Genomic DNA, 16,765 nt, shown 5'->3' on the forward strand with positions numbered 1-16,765 from the left:
ATGGATTCATGTTCTATCTGACTGACCCTGGACCATAGTTAGAGGACTCATCATGGATTCATGTTCTATCTGACTGACCCTGGACCATAGTTAGAGGACTCATCATGGATTCATGTTCTATCTGACTGACCCTGGACCATAGTTAGACTCATCATGGATTCATGTTCTATCTGACTGACCCTGGACCATAGTTAGACTCATCATGGATTCATGTTCTATCTGACTGATCCTGGACCATAGTTAGACTCATCATGGATTCATGTTCTATCTGACTGATCCTGGACCATAGTTAGACTCATCATGGATTCATGTTCTATCTGACTGACCCTGGACCATAGTTAGACTCATCATGGATTCATGTTCTATCTGACTGATCCTGGACCATAGTTAGACTCATCATGGATTCATGTTCTATCTGACTGACCCTGGACCATAGTTAGACTCATCATGGATTCATGTTCTATCTGACTGACCCTGGACCATAGTTAGACTCATCATGGATTCATGTTCTATCTGACTGACCCTGGACCATAGTTAGACTCATCATGGATTCATGTTCTATCTGACTGATCCTGGACCATAGTTAGAGGACTCATCATGGATTCATGTTCTATCTGACTGATCCTGGACCATAGTTAGACTCATCATGGATTCATGTTCTATCTGACTGATCCTGGACCATAGTTAGACTCATCATGGATTCATGTTTTGTCTGACTGATCCTGGACCATAGTTAGAGGACTCATCATGGATTCATGTTCTATCTGACTGACCCTGGACCATAGTTAGACTCATCATGGATTCATGTTCTATCTGACTGACCCTGGACCATAGTTAGACTCATCATGGATTCATGTTCTATCTGACTGACCCTGGACCATAGTTAGACTCATCATGGATTCATGTTCTATCTGACTGACCCTGGACCATAGTTAGACTCATCATGGATTCATGTTCTATCTGACTGACCCTGGACCATAGTTAGACTCATCATGGATTCATGTTCTATCTGACTGATCCTGGACCATAGTTAGACTCATCATGGATTCATGTTCTATCTGACTGATCCTGGACCATAGTTAGACTCATCATGGATTCATGTTCTATCTGACTGATCCTGGACCATAGTTAGACTCATCATGGATTCATGTTCTATCTGACTGATCCTGGACCATAGTTAGACTCATCATGGATTCATGTTCTATCTGACTGATCCTGGACCATAGTTAGACTCATCATGGATTCATGTTCTATCTGACTGACCCTGGACCATAGTTAGATTCATCATGGATTCATGTTCTATCTGACTGATCCTGGACCATAGTTAGACTCATCATGGATTCATGTTCTATCTGACTGACCCTGGACCATAGTTAGACTCATCATGGATTCATGTTCTATCTGACTGATCCTGGACCATAGTTAGACTCATCATGGATTCATGTTCTATCTGACTGATCCTGGACCATAGTTAGACTCATCATGGATTCATGTTCTATCTGACTGATCCTGGACCATAGTTAGACTCATCATGGATTCATGTTCTATCTGACTGATCCTGGACCATAGTTAGACTCATCATGGATTCATGTTCTATCTGACTGACCCTGGACCATAGTTAGACTCATCATGGATTCATGTTCTATCTGACTGACCCTGGACCATAGTTAGACTCATCATGGATTCATGTTCTATCTGACTGATCCTGGACCATAGTTAGACTCATCATGGATTCATGTTCTATCTGACTGACCCTGGACCATAGTTAGAGGACTCATCATGGATTCATGTTCTATCTGACTGATCCTGGACCATAGTTAGACTCATCATGGATTCATGTTCTATCTGACTGACCCTGGACCATAGTTAGACTCATCATGGATTCATGTTCTATCTGACTGATCCTGGACCATAGTTAGACTCATCATGGATTCATGTTCTATCTGACTGACCCTGGACCATAGTTAGACTCATCATGGATTCATGTTCTATCTGACTGATCCTGGACCATAGTTAGACTCATCATGGATTCATGTTCTATCTGACTGATCCTGGACCATAGTTAGACTCATCATGGATTCATGTTTTGTCTGACTGACCCTGGACCATAGTTAGACTCATCATGGATTCATGTTCTATCTGACTGACCCTGGACCATAGTTAGACTCATCATGGATTCATGTTTTGTCTGACTGATCCTGGACCATAGTTAGACTCATCATGGATTCATGTTTTGTCTGACTGATCCTGGACCATAGTTAGACTCATCATGGATTCATGTTTTGTCTGACTGATCCTGGACCATAGTTAGACTCATCATGGATTCATGTTTTGTCTGACTGATCCTGGACCATAGTTAGACTCATCATGGATTCATGTTTTGTCTGACTGACCCTGGACCATAGTTAGACTCATCATGGATTCATGTTCTATCTGACTGACCCTGGACCATAGTTAGACTCATCATGGATTCATGTTTTGTCTGACTGATCCTGGACCATAGTTAGACTCATCATGGATTCATGTTCTATCTGACTGACTGTCCTGGACCATAGTTAGACTCATCATGGATTCATGTTCTGTCTGACTGATCCTGGACCATAGTTAGACTCATCATGGATTCATGTTTTGTCTGACTGTTCCTGGACCATAGTTAGACTCATCATGGATTCATGTTCTCAGGTCTGACTGACCCTGGACCATAGTTAGACTCATCATGGATTCATGTTCTGTCTGACTGATCCTGACCATAGTTAGACTCATCATGGATTCATGTTCTGTCTGACTGACCCTGGACCATAGTTAGACTCATCATGGATTCATGTTTTGTCTGATCTGTCCCTGGACCATAGTGCTAGGGACTCATCATGGATTCATGTTTTGTCTGTTCTGTCCTGACCATAGTTAGACTCATCATGGATTCATGTTTTGTCTGACTGATCCTGGATCTGTCCATAGTTGGGTCCTTCATCATGGAGGGACTTCATGTTTTTGTTCTAAGGGTTCTGACTCCAGACTGTTCTGACCATGTTTAGTTCTGTCTGACATCATGGATTCATGTTTTGTCCTGACTCAGGTCCTGAGGGACCATAGTTTAGAGGACACATCATGGATGTTCATGTTCTTTGCTGACTGGACATTGCCATTGAGGGCTGCTGAGGGACCACTGTTCTGTTTTTAAGGGTTCTGTTCTGAGTCAACTGGGTTGGGGTTCTGTCTGACTGACAGATCTGTCCATAATGGAACACATGCAAAGATGAGGCCTGTAACTGTTCTGTTGTTCTAAGGGTTCTGTCCTGACTACAGACTGTTCTGACTGTTCCAAGTGTTCTGTCTGACTGACTGGATCTGTCCATGTGGGTCCTTCAGGTGCTGCTGAGGGACTACAGACTGTTCTGTTGTTCTAAAGGTTCTGTTCTGACAGACTGTTCTGACTGTTCTAAGTGTTCTGTCTGACTGACTGGATCTGTCCATGTGGGTCCTTCAGGTGCTGCTGAGGGACTACAAACTGCGCTCGTACACACTCAACGCTGTCAGCTTCCATTTCCTGCAAGAACAGAAGGAGGATGTTCAGCATTCTATCATCACAGATCTGCAGGTACATCTCTCTTTCTCTATCTCCTCTCTCTGCTCTCTCTCTCCTCTCTCTGCTCTCTCTCTCCTCTCTCTCCTCTCTCTGACAGACTCTCTCTGACTCTCTCTCTCTCTCTCTACAGACTCTCTCTGTTCTCTCTCTGACTCTCTCTGCTCTCTGCTGCTCTCAAACTCTCTCTCTGCTCTCTCCTGCTCTCTCTCTCTCTCTCTGCTCTACATCTCTCTGCTCTCTCTCTCTCTCTCTCTCCTCTCTCTGCTCTCTCTCTCTGCTCTCTCTCTGATCTGTACATCTCTCTTTCTCTCTCTCTGCTCTCTCTCCTCTCTCTCCTCTCTCTGCTCTCTCTCTCCTCTCTCTCCTCTCTCTCCTCTCTCAGGTACATCTCTCTCCTCTCTCTGCTCTCTCTCTGCTCTCTCTGCTCTCTCTCCTCTCTCTCCTCTCTCAGGTACATCTCTCCTCTCTCTCCTCTCTCTGCTCTCTCTCCTCTCTCTGCTCTCTCTGCTCTCTCTCTCTCTCTCTCCTCTCTCTGCTCTCTCTGCTCTCTCTCTCTCTCTCCTCTCTCTGCTCTCTCTCTCCTCTCTCTGCTCTCTCTCTGCTCTCTCTCTGCTCTCTCTCTGCTCTCTCTCTGCTCTCTATCTCCTCTCTGCTCTCTCTCTGCTCTCTCTCCTCTCTCTGCTCTCTCTCTCCTCTCTCTCCTCTCTCAGGTACATCTCTCTCCTCTCTCTGCTCTCTCTCTGCTCTCTCTCTGCTCTCTCTCTCTCTCTCTGCTCTCTCTCTGCTCTCTCTCTTCTCTCTCTCCTCTCTCTCCTCTCTCAGGTACATCTCTCTCCTCTCTCTGCTCTCTCTCTCTCTCTCTGCTCTCTCTCTGCTCTCTCTCTCTCTCTGCTCTCTCTGCTCTCTCTCCTCTCTCCTCTCTCAGGTACATCTCTCTCCTCTCTCTGCTCTCTCTCCTCTCTCTGCTCTCTCTCTCTCTCTCTGCTCTCTCTCCTCTCTCTCCTCTCTCAGGTACATCTCTCTCTCCTCTCTCTGCTCTCTCTCTCCTCTCTCTGCTCACATTCTGTCAAGTGGAGGCCTATTAGTTCCTATTAGGACTTTCCCCCAGATACTGACAGCGTCTCATTCATGTTTCTTCTCTTTCCCTCCCTGTCGTCCTTCTATCCCAGAATGGTAATGAGCAGACCCGGAGGCGCCTGGCGGTGTACTGCCTGAAGGATGCCTACCTGCCCCTGCGTCTGCTGCAGAAGCTGATGTGTGTGATCAACTACATGGAGATGGCCAGAGTCACCGGGGTTCCCCTCACCTACCTGCTCTCCAGAGGCCAGCAGATCAAAGTGGTGTCCCAGCTATTGCGGCAGGTGAGACACACACTCTTTCTCTCAATACACATTCCTAGAACACACGTTCTCACCTAAATGCTTGGGACCGAGGAAATAATGTCAACTCTGTGTGCGTGTTAGGCAATGAAACAGGGTCTGGTCATGCCAGTGGTGAAGCCTGAGGGAGGTGAAGACTACACTGGAGCTACAGTCATTGAGCCAGAGAAAGGGTGAGTAACACTGCTCTGTGTTTTAGGGTGTGTTCTGACATGGTTTTTACTTGTGATTTTAGCTTGAATGTTTTGTTTGTGTATTAATGTAATCTAATATTGATTAGATTTTTATTTGACAATTCAACAAATATACACACAGTACATACATGCTGTCAGCGATATCACAGTACATACATGCTGTCAGCGATAACACAGTACATACATGCTGTCAGCGATATCACAGTACATACATGCTGTCAGCGATATCACAGTACATACATGCTGTCAGCGATATCACAGTACATACATGCTGTCAGCGATAACACAGTACATACATGCTGTCAGCGATAACACAGTAAAGTCAATGACTTATTTCCATTGTGGTCCCTTTATGTATTTCACTGTCTATGACTGCTATGTGGGTAAAAACATCATCTTGACGTAATCTCTCTCTGGGTTCTCCAGATACTACAGCGTCCCCATCGCCACCCTGGATTTCTCCTCTCTGTATCCCTCCATCATGATGGCCCACAACCTCTGTTACACCACCCTGCTTCAGAATGGCTCAGCGGAGAAGCTGGGGTGAGAGAGTCACTGTTGTTGTCCCACTAACCAGGGCTCACCAACCCTGTTCCTGGAGAGATACCTTCCTGTAGGTTTTAACTCCAACCCTTGTTCCTGGAGAGATACCCTCCTGTAGGGTTTAACTCCAACCCTGTTCCTGGAGAGATACCCTCCTGTAGGGTTTAACTCCAACCCTGTTCCTGGAGAAATACCCTCCTGTAGGTTTTAACTCCAACCCTGTTCCTGGAGAGATACCCTCCTGTAGGTTTTAACTCCAACCCTGTTCCTGGAGAGATACCCTCCTGTAGGTTTTAACTCCAACCCTGTTCCTGGAGAGATACCTTCCTGTAGGTTTTAACTCCAACCCTGTTCCTGGAGAGATACCTTCCTGTAGGTTTTAACTCCAACCCTGTTCCTGGAGAGATACCTTCCTGTAGGTTTTAACTCCAACCCTGTTCCTGGAGAGATACCTTCCTGTAGGTTTTAACTCCAACCCTGTTCCTGGAGATATCTTCCTGTAGGTTTTAACTCCAACCCTGTTCCTGGAGAGCTACCCTCCTGTAGGTTTTAACTCCAACCCTGTTCCTGGAGAGATATCTTTCTGTAGGTTTTAACTCCAACCCTGTTCCTGGAGAGATACCCTCCTGTAAGGTTTTAACTCCAACCCTGTTCCTGGAGAGATACCTTCCTGTAGGTTTTAACTCCAACCCTGTTCCTGGGAGATACCTGTAGGTTTTCCTCCTTCCTGTAGGTTTTAACTCCAAGATCCAACCCTGTTCCTTCCTCCTGTAGGTTTTAACTCCAACCCTGTTCCTGGAGAGATACCTCCTGTAGGTTTTAACTCCAACCCTGTTCCTGGAGAGATACCTTCCTGTAGACTCCAACCCTGTTCCTGGAGAGCTACCTCCTGTAGGTTTTCATTCCAACCCTGTTCCTGGAGAGCTACCCTCCTGTAGGTTTTAACTCCAACCCTGTTCCTGGAGAGATACCCTCCTGTAGGTTTTAACTCCAACCCTGTTCCTGGAGAGCTACCCTCCTGTAGGTTTTAACTCCAACCCTGTTCCTGGAGAGCTACCCTCCTGTAGGTTTTCATTCCAACTCTAATCTAGCTACGACAGGGCTCTGCAACAGGTGGCTGTGAAAACCTCAGCCAGTTTTGCATGACTGCATCCTTTATTTGGTCGACCAAGGTTGATTTTGTAAGTGACATGGGTGTCTTGTCTCCTTAGTCTGACCCCAGAGGACTTCATCAAGACTCCCACAGGAGACCTGTTTGTTAAGAGCTCGGTGAGGAAGGGACTTCTGCCTGATATCCTGGAGGACCTGCTCTCTGCCAGGAAGAAGTAAGCACTGACCTGGAGTCAGCTGAAACGAGGGTCTATGCACATCTCCTAGGTTTCTCAATCTGATCTAGGATCAGTAACACTGCTATAGAGTATATGAGGGCTGTCTTTATGCCTCTTATAATTTTGGGTTTGTTTGCTTCTTTGTGTTTCCTGTCTTGATTGAACTGTTTCTGTTAGTAACTTAATGTGTAATTGCTTGCTGGGTTTGAGATGCAGGGCTCCCTTGCCAAATAGACTTGTTTCTCTATGGGACTCCCTGCTTAGATAAAGGTTACATAAATATAATGGCCAAAAGATGGCCTGGGGATGACAGGTGGTTCTTGTATATTTCTGACATTTTAAGTGTGCTCCTAAACCATTTCACTCGCACAAAAGATAATTCAACTGTTGTGTCGTCAAGTGACCAAAGCTGAGTTGTGTATGAACCAATTCATCCTGGACAAAAGTCAGTCCATGCAAACAGTGAACAGACAGTGAATGAACCGTGCTTAACAAACAGTGAACAGACAGTGAATGAACCGTGCTTAACAAACAGTGAATGAACAGGGCTTAACAAACAGGGAATGAACAGTGCTTAACAAACAGTGAATGAACCGTGCTTAACAAACAGTGAATGAACAGGGCTTAACAAACAGTGAATGAACAGTGCTTAACAAACAGTGAATAGACAGTGCTTAACAAACAGTGAACAGTGCTTAACAAACAGTGAATGAACAGTGCTTAACAAACAGTGAAAACAGTGCTTAACAAACAGTGAATGAACAGTGCTTAACAAACAGTGAATGAACAGTGAATGAACAGTGCTTAACAAACAGTGAATGAACAGTGCAGTGATTAACAAACAGTGAATGAACAGTGCTTAACAAACAGTGAATGAACAGTGCTTAACAAACAGTGAATGAACAGTGCTTAACAAACAGGAATGAACAGTGCTTAACAAACAGTGAATGAACAGTGCTTAACAAACAGTGAATGAACAGTGCTTAACAAACAGTGAATGAACAGTGCTTAACAAACAGTGAATGAACAGTGCTTAACAAACAGTGAATAACAGTGCTTAACAAACAGTGAATGAACAGTGCTTAACAAACAGTGAATGAACAGTGCTTAACAAACAGTGAATGAACAGTGCTTAACAAACAGTGAATGAACAGTGCTTAACAAACAGGGAATGAACAGTGCTTAACAAACAGTGAATGAACAGTGCTTAACAAACAGTGAATAGACAGTGCTTAACAAACAGTGCTTAACAAACAGTGAATGAACCGTGCTTAACAAACAGTGAATGAACAGTGCTTAACAAACAGTGAATGAACAGTGCTTAACAAACAGTGAATGAACAGTGCTTAACAAACAGTGAATGAACAGTGCTTAACAAACAGTGAATGAACAGTGCTTAACAAACAGTGCTTAACAAACAGTGAATGAACCGTGCTTAACAAACAGTGAATGAACAGTGCTTAACAAACAGTGAATGAACAGTGCTTAACAAACAGTGAATGAACAGTGCTTAACAAACAGTGAATGAACAGTGCTTAACAAACAGTGAATGAACAGTGCTTAACAAAAGTGAAAACAGTGAATGAACAGTGCTTAACAAACAGTGAATGAACAGTGCTTAACAAACAGTGAATGAACAGTGCTTAACAAACAGTGAAAACAGTGCTTAACAAACAGTGAATGAACAGTGCTTAACAAACAGTGAATGAACAGTGCTTAACAAACAGGGAATGAACAGTGCTTAACAAACAGTGAATGAACAGTGCTTAACAAACAGTGAATGAACAGTGCTTAACAAACAGTGAATGAACAGTGCTTAACAAACAGGGAATGAACAGTGCTTAACAAACAGTGAATGAACAGTGCTTAACAAACAGTGAATGAACAGTGCTTAACAAACAGTGAATGAACAGTGCTTAACAAACAGTGAATGAACAGTGCTTAACAAACAGTGAATGAACAGTGCTTAACAAACAGAATGAATGAACAGTGCTTAACAAACAGTGAATGAACAGTGCTTAACAAACAGTGAATGCTTAACAAACAGTGAATGCTTAACAAACAGTGCTTAACAAAATGAATGAACAGTGCTTAACAAACAGGGAATGAACAGTGCTTAACAAACAGTGAATGAACAGTGCTTAACAAACAGTGAATGAACAGTGCTTAACAAACAGTGAATGAACAGTGCTTAACAAACAGGGAATGAACAGTGCTTAACAAACAGTGAATGAACAGTGCTTAACAAACAGGGAATGAACAGTGCTTAACAAACAGTGAATGAACAGTGCTTAACAAACAGTGAATGAACAGTGCTTAACAAACAGAATGAATGAACAGGAATGCTTAACAAACAGGAATGAAATGAACAGTGCTTAACAAACAGGGAATGAACAGTGCTTAACAAACAGGAATGAATGCTTAACAAACAGAATGCTTAACAAACAGGGAATGAACAGTGCTTAACAAACAGTGAATAGAACAGTGCTTAACAAACAGAATGAACAGTGCTTAACAAAGTGCTTAACAAACAGGGAATGAACAGTGCTTAACAAACAGTGAATGAACAGTGCTTAACAAACAGTGAATGAACAGTGCTTAACAAACAGGAATGAAATAACAAACAGTGAATGAACAGTGCTTAACAAACAGGGAATGAACAGTGCTTAACAAACAGTGAATGAACAGTGCTTAACAAACAGGGAATGAACAGTGCTTAACAAACAGGGAATGAACAGTGCTTAACAAACAGGGAATGAACAGTGCTTAACAAACAGGGAATGAACAGTGCTTAACAAACAGGGAATGAACAGTGCTTAACAAACAGGGAATGAACAGTGCTTAACAAACAGGGAATGAACAGTGCTTAACAAACAGGGAATGAACAGTGCTTAACAAACAGTGAATGAACAGTTCTTAACAAATGAAGGTTGTTGTGGTGGTTGTTATTTCTGACCCCCTTTCGATGTCTTCAGGGCCAAAGCGGAGCTGAAAAAGGAAACAGATCCTTTCAAGAAACAGGTCCTTGACGGTCGACAGCTCGCTCTCAAAATCAGCGCCAACTCCGTCTATGGCTTTACAGGGGCTCAGGTGGGCAAGCTGCCCTGCCTTGAGATCTCACAGGTGAGCACCCTGCCCAGTTTCCTCAAGCATAGTGTCTCAAAGTGGAAACTGGGACCAGGACCCCAGGCCAGTGGAGCTGTAGGACTCCAGACAATGTCCTGTTTGTATTTACATACCCAGCCAACACCATGTCTTCAGACCTCTTAAGACATAAACATGTCTTGATGTCTTTGGACAAATCTTAAGACGTCTTGGAAATACCAGTGTTCCTAACCTCTCCCTGTGTTTCCAGAGTGTCACCAGTGTTCCTAACCTCTCCCTGTGTTTCCAGAGTGTCACCAGTGTTCCTAACCTCTCCCTGTGTTTCCAGAGTGTCACCAGTGTTCCTAACCTCTCCCAGAGTGTCACCAGTGTTCCAACCTCTCCCTGTGAAGTGTTCCTAACCTCTCCCTGTGTTTCCAGAGTGTCACCAGTGTTCCTAACCTCTCCCTGTGTTTCCAGAGTGTCACCAGTGTTCCTAACCTCTCCCTGTGTTTCCAGAGTGTCACCAGTGTTCCTAACCTCTCCCTGTGTTTCCAGAGTGTCACCAGTGTTCCTAACCTCTCCCTGTGTTTCCAGAGTGTCACCAGTGTTCCTAACCTCTCCCTGTAACAAACAGAATCACCAGTGTTCAAACAGGGAATAACAGTGCTCCCTGTGTTTCCAGAGTGTCACCAGTGTTCCTAACCTCTCCCTGTGTTTCCACAGTGTCACCAGTGTTCCTAACCTCTCCCTGTGTTTCCAGAGTGTCACCAGTGTTCCTAACCTCTCCCTGTGTTTCCAGAACAGTGTTCCTAACAGTCTCCCTGTGTTTCCAGAGTGTTAACAACCCAGCCAACACCTGTGTCTCCAGAGTGACCTCAGTGTTCCTAACCTCTCCCAGTGTTTCCAGAGTGTCACCAGTGTTCCTAAACCTCTCCCTGTGTTTCCAGAGTGTCACCAGTGTTCCTAACCTCTCCCTGTGTTTCCAGAGTGTCACCAGTGTTCCTAACCTCTCCCTGTGTTTCCAGAGTGTCAGTGTTCCAGTGTTTCCAGAGTGTAAGTGTTCCTAACCTCTCCCTGTGTTTCCAGAGTGTCACCAGTGTTCCTAACCTCTCCCTGTGTTTCCAGAGTGTCACCAGTGTTCCTAACCTCTCCCTGTGTTTCCAGAGTGTCACCAGTGTTCCTAACCTCTCCCTGTGTTTCCAGAGTGTCACCAGTGTTCCTAACCTCTCCCTGTGTTTCCAGAGTGTCACCAGTGTTCCTAACCTCTCCCTGTGTTTCCAGAGTGTCACCAGTGTTCCTAACCTCTCCCTGTGTTTCCAGAGTGTCACCAGTGTTCCTAACCTCTCCCTGTGTTTCCAGAGTGTCACCAGTGTTCCTAACCTCTCCCTGTGTTTCCAGAGTGTCACCAGTGTTCCTAACCTCTCCCTGTGTTTCCAGAGTGTCACCAGTGTTCCTAACCTCTCCCTGTGTTTCCAGAGTGTCACCAGTGTTCCTAACCTCTCCCTGTGTTTCCAGAGTGTCACCAGTGTTCCTAACCTCTCCCTGTGTTTCCAGAGTGTCACCAGTGTTCCTAACCTCTCCCTGTGTTTCCAGAGTGTCACCAGTGTTCCTAACCTCTCCCTGTGTTTCCAGAGTGTCACCAGTGTTCCTAACCTCTCCCTGTGTTTCCAGAGTGTCACCAGTGTTCCTAACCTCTCCCACCAGAGTGTCACCAGTGTTCCTAACCTCTCCCTGTGTTTCCAGAGTGTCACCAGTGTTCCTAACCTCTCCCTGTGTTTCCAGAGTGTCACCAGTGTTCCTAACAGAGTGTCACCAGTGTTCCTAACCTCTCCCTGTGTTTCCAGAGTGTCACCAGTGTTCCTAACCTCTCCCTGTGTTTCCAGAGTGTCACCAGTGTTCCTAACCTCTCCCTGTGTTTCCAGAGTGTCACCAGTGTTCCTAACCTCTCCCTGTGTTTCCAGAGTGTCACCAGTGTTCCTAACCTCTCCCTGTTTCCAGAGTGTCACCAGTGTTCCTAACCTCTCCCTGTGTTTCCAGAGTGTCACCAGTGTTCCTAACCTCTCCCTGTGTTTCCAGTGTCACCAGTGTTCCTAACCTCTCCCAGTGTTTCCAGAGTGTAACCAGTGTTCCTAACCTCTCCCTGTGTTTCCAGAGTGTCACCAGTGTTCCTAACCTCTCCCTGTGTTTCCAGAGTGTCACCAGTGTTCCTAACCTCTCCCTGTGTTTCCAGAGTGTCACCAGTGTTCCTAACCTCTCCCTGTGTTTCCAGAGTGTCACCAGTGTTCCTAACCTCTCCCTGTGTTTCCAGAGTGTCACCAGTGTTCCTAACCTCTCCCTGTGTTTCCAGAGTGTCACCAGTGTTCCTAACCTCTCCCTGTGTTTCCAGAGTGTCACCAGTGTTCCTAACCTCTCCCTGTGTTTCCAGAGTGTCACCAGTGTTCCTAACCTCTCCCTGTGTTTCCAGAGTGTCACCAGTGTTCCTAACCTCTCCCTGTGTTTCCAGAGTGTCACCAGTGTTCCTAACCTCTCCCTGTGTTTCCAGAGTGTCACCAGTGTTCCTAACCTCTCCCTGTGTTTCCAGAGTGTCACCAGTGTTCCTAACCTCTCCCTGTGTTTCCAGAGTGTCACCAGTGTTCCTAACCTCTCCCTGTGTTTCCAGAGTGTCACCAGTGTTCCTAACCTCTCCCTGTGTTTCCAGAGTGTCACCAGTGTTCCTAACCTCTCCCTGTGTTTCCAGAGTTCACCAGTGTTCCTAACCTCTCCCTGTGTTTCCAGAGTGTCACCAGTGTTCCTAACCTCTCCCTGTGTTTCCAGAGTGTCACCAGTGTTCCTAACCTCTCCCTGTGTTTCCAGAGTGTCACCAGTGTTCCTAACCTCTCCCTGTGTTTCCAGAGTGTCACCAGTGTTCCTAACCTCTCCCTGTGTTTCCAGAGTGTCACCAGTGTTCCTAACCTCTCCCTGTGTTTCCAGAGTGTCACCAGTGTTCCTAACCTCTCCCTGTGTTTCCAGAGTGTCACCAGTGTTCCTAACCTCTCCCTGTGTTTCCAGAGTGTCCCAGTGTTCCTAACCTCTCCCTGTTTCCAGAGTGTCACCAGTGTTCCTAACCTCTCCCTGTGTTTCCAGAGTGTCACCAGTGTTCCTAACCTCTCCCTGTGTTTCCAGAGTGTCACCAGTGTTCCTAACCTCTCCCTGTGTTTCCAGAGTGTCACCAGTGTTCCTAACCTCTCCCTGTGTTTCCAGAGTGTCACCAGTGTTCCTAACCTCTCCCTGTGTTTCCAGAGTGTCACCAGTGTTCCTAACCTCTCCCTGTGTTTCCAGAGTGTCACCAGTGTTCCCTGTGTTTCCAGAGTGTCACCAGTGTTCCTAACCTCTCCCTGTGTTTCCAGAGTGTCACCAGTGTTCCTAACCTCTCCCTGTGTTTCCAGAGTGTCACCAGTGTTCCTAACCTCTCCCTGTGTTTCCAGAGTGTCACCAGTGTTCCTAACCTCCCTCCCTGTGTTTCCAGAGTGTCACCAGTGTTCCTAACCTCTCCCTGTGTTTCCAGAGTGTCACCAGTGTTCCTAACCTCTCCCTGTGTTTCCAGAGTGTCACCAGTGTTCCTAACCAGTGTTCCTCCCTGTGTTTCCAGAGTGTCACCAGTTCCCAGTGTTAACCTCTCCCTGTGTTTCCAGAGTGTCACCAGTGTTCCTAACCTCTCCCTGTGTTTCCAGAGTGTCACCAGTGTTCCTAACCTCTCCCTGTGTTTCCAGAGTGTCACCAGTGTTCCTAACCTCTCCCTGTGTTTCCAGAGTGTCACCAGTGTTCCTAACCTCTCCCTGTGTTTCCAGAGTGTCACCAGTGTTCCTAACCTCTCCCTGTGTTTCCAGAGTGTCACCAGTGTTCCTAACCTCTCCCTGTGTTTCCAGAGTGTCACCAGTGTTCCTAACCTCTCCCTGTGTTTCCAGAGTGTCACCAGTGTTCCTAACCTCTCCCTGTGTTTCCAGAGTGTCACCAGTGTTCCTAACCTCTCCCTGTGTTTCCAGAGTGTCACCAGTGTTCCTAACCTCTCCCTGTGTTTCCAGAGTGTCACCAGTGTTCCTAACCTCTCCCTGTGTTTCCAGAGTGTCACCAGTGTTCCTCACCAGTGTTCCTAACCTCTCCCTGTGTTTCCAGAGTGTTCCACCTCTCCCAGTGTTCCTAACCTCTCCCTGTGTTTCCAGAGTGTCACCAGTGTTCCTAACCTCTCCCTGTGTTTCCAGAGTGTCTAACCAGTGTTCCTAACCTCTCCCTGTGTTTCCAGAGTGTCACCAGTGTTCCTAACCTCTCCCTGTGTTTCCAGAGTGTCACCAGTGTTCCTAACCTCTCCCTGTGTTTCCAGAGTGTCACCAGTGTTCCTAACCTCTCCCTGTGTTTCCAGAGTGTCACCAGTGTTCCTAACCTCTCCCTGTGTTTCCAGAGTGTCACCAGTGTTCCTAACCTCTCCCTGTGTTTCCAGAGTGTCACCAGTGTTCCTAACCTCTCCCTGTGTTTCCAGAGTGTCACCAGTGTTCCTAACCTCTCCCTGTGTTTCCAGAGTGTCACCAGTGTTCCTAACCTCTCCCTGTGTTTCCAGAGTGTCACCAGTGTTCCTAACCTCTCCCTGTGTTTCCAGAGTGTCACCAGTGTTCCTAACCTCTCCCTGTGTTTCCAGAGTGTCACCAGTGTTCCTAACCTCTCCCTGTGTTTCCAGAGTGTCACCAGTGTTCCTAACCTCTCCCTGTGTTTCCAGAGTGTCACCAGTGTTCCTAACCTCTCCCTGTGTTTCCAGAGTGTCACCAGTGTTCCTAACCTCTCCCTGTGTTTCCAGAGTGTCACCAGTGTTCCTAACCTCTCCCTGTGTTTCCAGAGTGTCACCAGTGTTCCTAACCTCTCCCTGTGTTTCCAGAGTGTCACCAGTGTTCCTAACCTCTCCCTGTGTTTCCAGAGTGTCACCAGTGTTCCTAACCTCTCCCTGTGTTTCCAGAGTGTCACCAGTGTTCCTAACCTCTCCCTGTGTTTCCAGAGTGTCACCAGTGTTCCTAACCTCTCCCTGTGTTTCCAGAGTGTCACCAGTGTTCCTAACCTCTCCCTGTGTTTCCAGAGTGTCACCAGTGTTCCTAACCTCTCCCTGTGTTTCCAGAGTGTCACCAGTGTTCCTAACCTCTCCCTGTGTTTCCAGAGTGTTACTGGGTTTGGCAGACAGATGATTGAGCAGACCAAACAGCTGGTGGAATCCAAGTACACCATCGCCAACGGTTACCAAGCCGATGCCAAGGTGAGAGGAGAGCGAGGAGGACAGTCATTTCATCATCCTAACCTGTTCTTTCTTCTTCTTCTCTTTTAGTTGTTCTACTTTCACAACCCTCCTTGATTGTCTGTGTGTGTGTCAGGTCATCTACGGGGACACGGACTCCGTCATGGTCAAACTGGGCGTGGACACTGTGAGCAGGGCCATGGAGGTTGGGAGGGAGGCAGCAGAGTGGGTCTCCTCCCACTTCACCCCTCCCATCAAACTGGAGTTTGAGAAGGTACCAGTTCACCATTTAAAACACAGTTGCTAATAGCCCTGGGTCATGTTCAGTTGATGGGAAACGTTTTAAAACGGAGTGAAACTATTGTTTGAAAACCCTAACCCCTGGGGGGGAAATGATGAAACCAGAAGGTACTACCACGGAGACCCTATTAAAATACTAAATTATATTATTTAATTATATGGGTACAACCTGGAGTTGTCCAATTAGGAAAAACAACATTTTTGATGTTGCATCGACAGTGTTCCCGAATGAACATAACCCAGGTCAAGTGCTAGAGCCAGCTAGCTTGTACTACTTTGTCTTTTGTTTAGTCTGGAATAAAGCTATGCTCATCCTCTCTTGGATGGTCAAATAACTAACATCCATACTCTCTCCTCTCTTCTCCCTTCAGGTGTACTACCCCTATCTGTTGATCAACAAGAAGCGCTACGCAGGCCTCTACTTCTCCTCCAGCGCCGACACTCACGACAAGATGGACTGCAAGGGTATCGAGACGGTCCGCAGAGACAACTGTACCCTGGTGGCCAATCTGATCAACACCTGCCTGCAGACCATTCTGATAGACAGGTAGGTACCATCTAGAACAGTCTGATAGACGGGTATGTACCATCTAGAACAGTCTGATAGACGGGTAGGTACCATCTAGAACATCCTGATAGACAGGTAGGTACCATCTAGAACAGTCTGATCAACACCTGCCTGCAGACCATTCTGATAGACAGGTAGGTACCATCTAGAACAGTCTGATCAACACCTGCCTGCAGACCATTCTGATAGACAGGTAGGTACCATCTAGAACAGTCTGATCAACACCTGCCTGCAGACCATTCTGATAGACAGGTAGGTACCATCTAGAACAGTCTGATCAACACCTGCCTGCAGACCATTCTGATAGACAGGTAGGTACCATCTAGAACAGTCTGATCAACACCTGCCTGCAGACCATTCTGATAGACAGGTAGGTACCATCTAGAACAGTCTGATAGACGGGTAGGTACCATCTAGAACATCCTGATAGACAGGTAGGTACCATCTAGAACAGTCTGATCAACACCTGCCTGCAGACCATTCTGATAGACAGGTAGGTACCATCTAGAACAGTCTGATAGACGGGTAG

At 46.1% G+C, this 16,765-nt stretch overlaps 1 protein-coding gene across 2 annotated transcripts in view; it reads left to right on the forward strand.

Moving 5' to 3' along the window:
• Positions 1 to 16,765, forward strand: part of pold1 (polymerase (DNA directed), delta 1, catalytic subunit) — a 54,764-nt gene that overhangs the window by 19,641 nt on the left and 18,358 nt on the right. For both annotated transcript variants that reach the window (XM_052501472.1, XM_052501473.1), the window contains 9 exons: positions 3,488 to 3,598; positions 4,756 to 4,947; positions 5,050 to 5,138; positions 5,586 to 5,702; positions 6,914 to 7,027; positions 10,006 to 10,153; positions 15,294 to 15,389; positions 15,505 to 15,642; positions 16,040 to 16,215. In XM_052501472.1, the coding sequence (XP_052357432.1) occupies positions 3,488 to 3,598; positions 4,756 to 4,947; positions 5,050 to 5,138; positions 5,586 to 5,702; positions 6,914 to 7,027; positions 10,006 to 10,153; positions 15,294 to 15,389; positions 15,505 to 15,642; positions 16,040 to 16,215 (1,181 nt within the window). The remainder of the gene's footprint in view (positions 1 to 3,487; positions 3,599 to 4,755; positions 4,948 to 5,049; positions 5,139 to 5,585; positions 5,703 to 6,913; positions 7,028 to 10,005; positions 10,154 to 15,293; positions 15,390 to 15,504; positions 15,643 to 16,039; positions 16,216 to 16,765) is intronic.

This window comes from Oncorhynchus keta, unplaced genomic scaffold (assembly GCF_023373465.1).
Source record: "Oncorhynchus keta strain PuntledgeMale-10-30-2019 unplaced genomic scaffold, Oket_V2 Un_contig_13747_pilon_pilon, whole genome shotgun sequence".
NCBI lineage: Eukaryota > Metazoa > Chordata > Actinopteri > Salmoniformes > Salmonidae > Oncorhynchus > Oncorhynchus keta.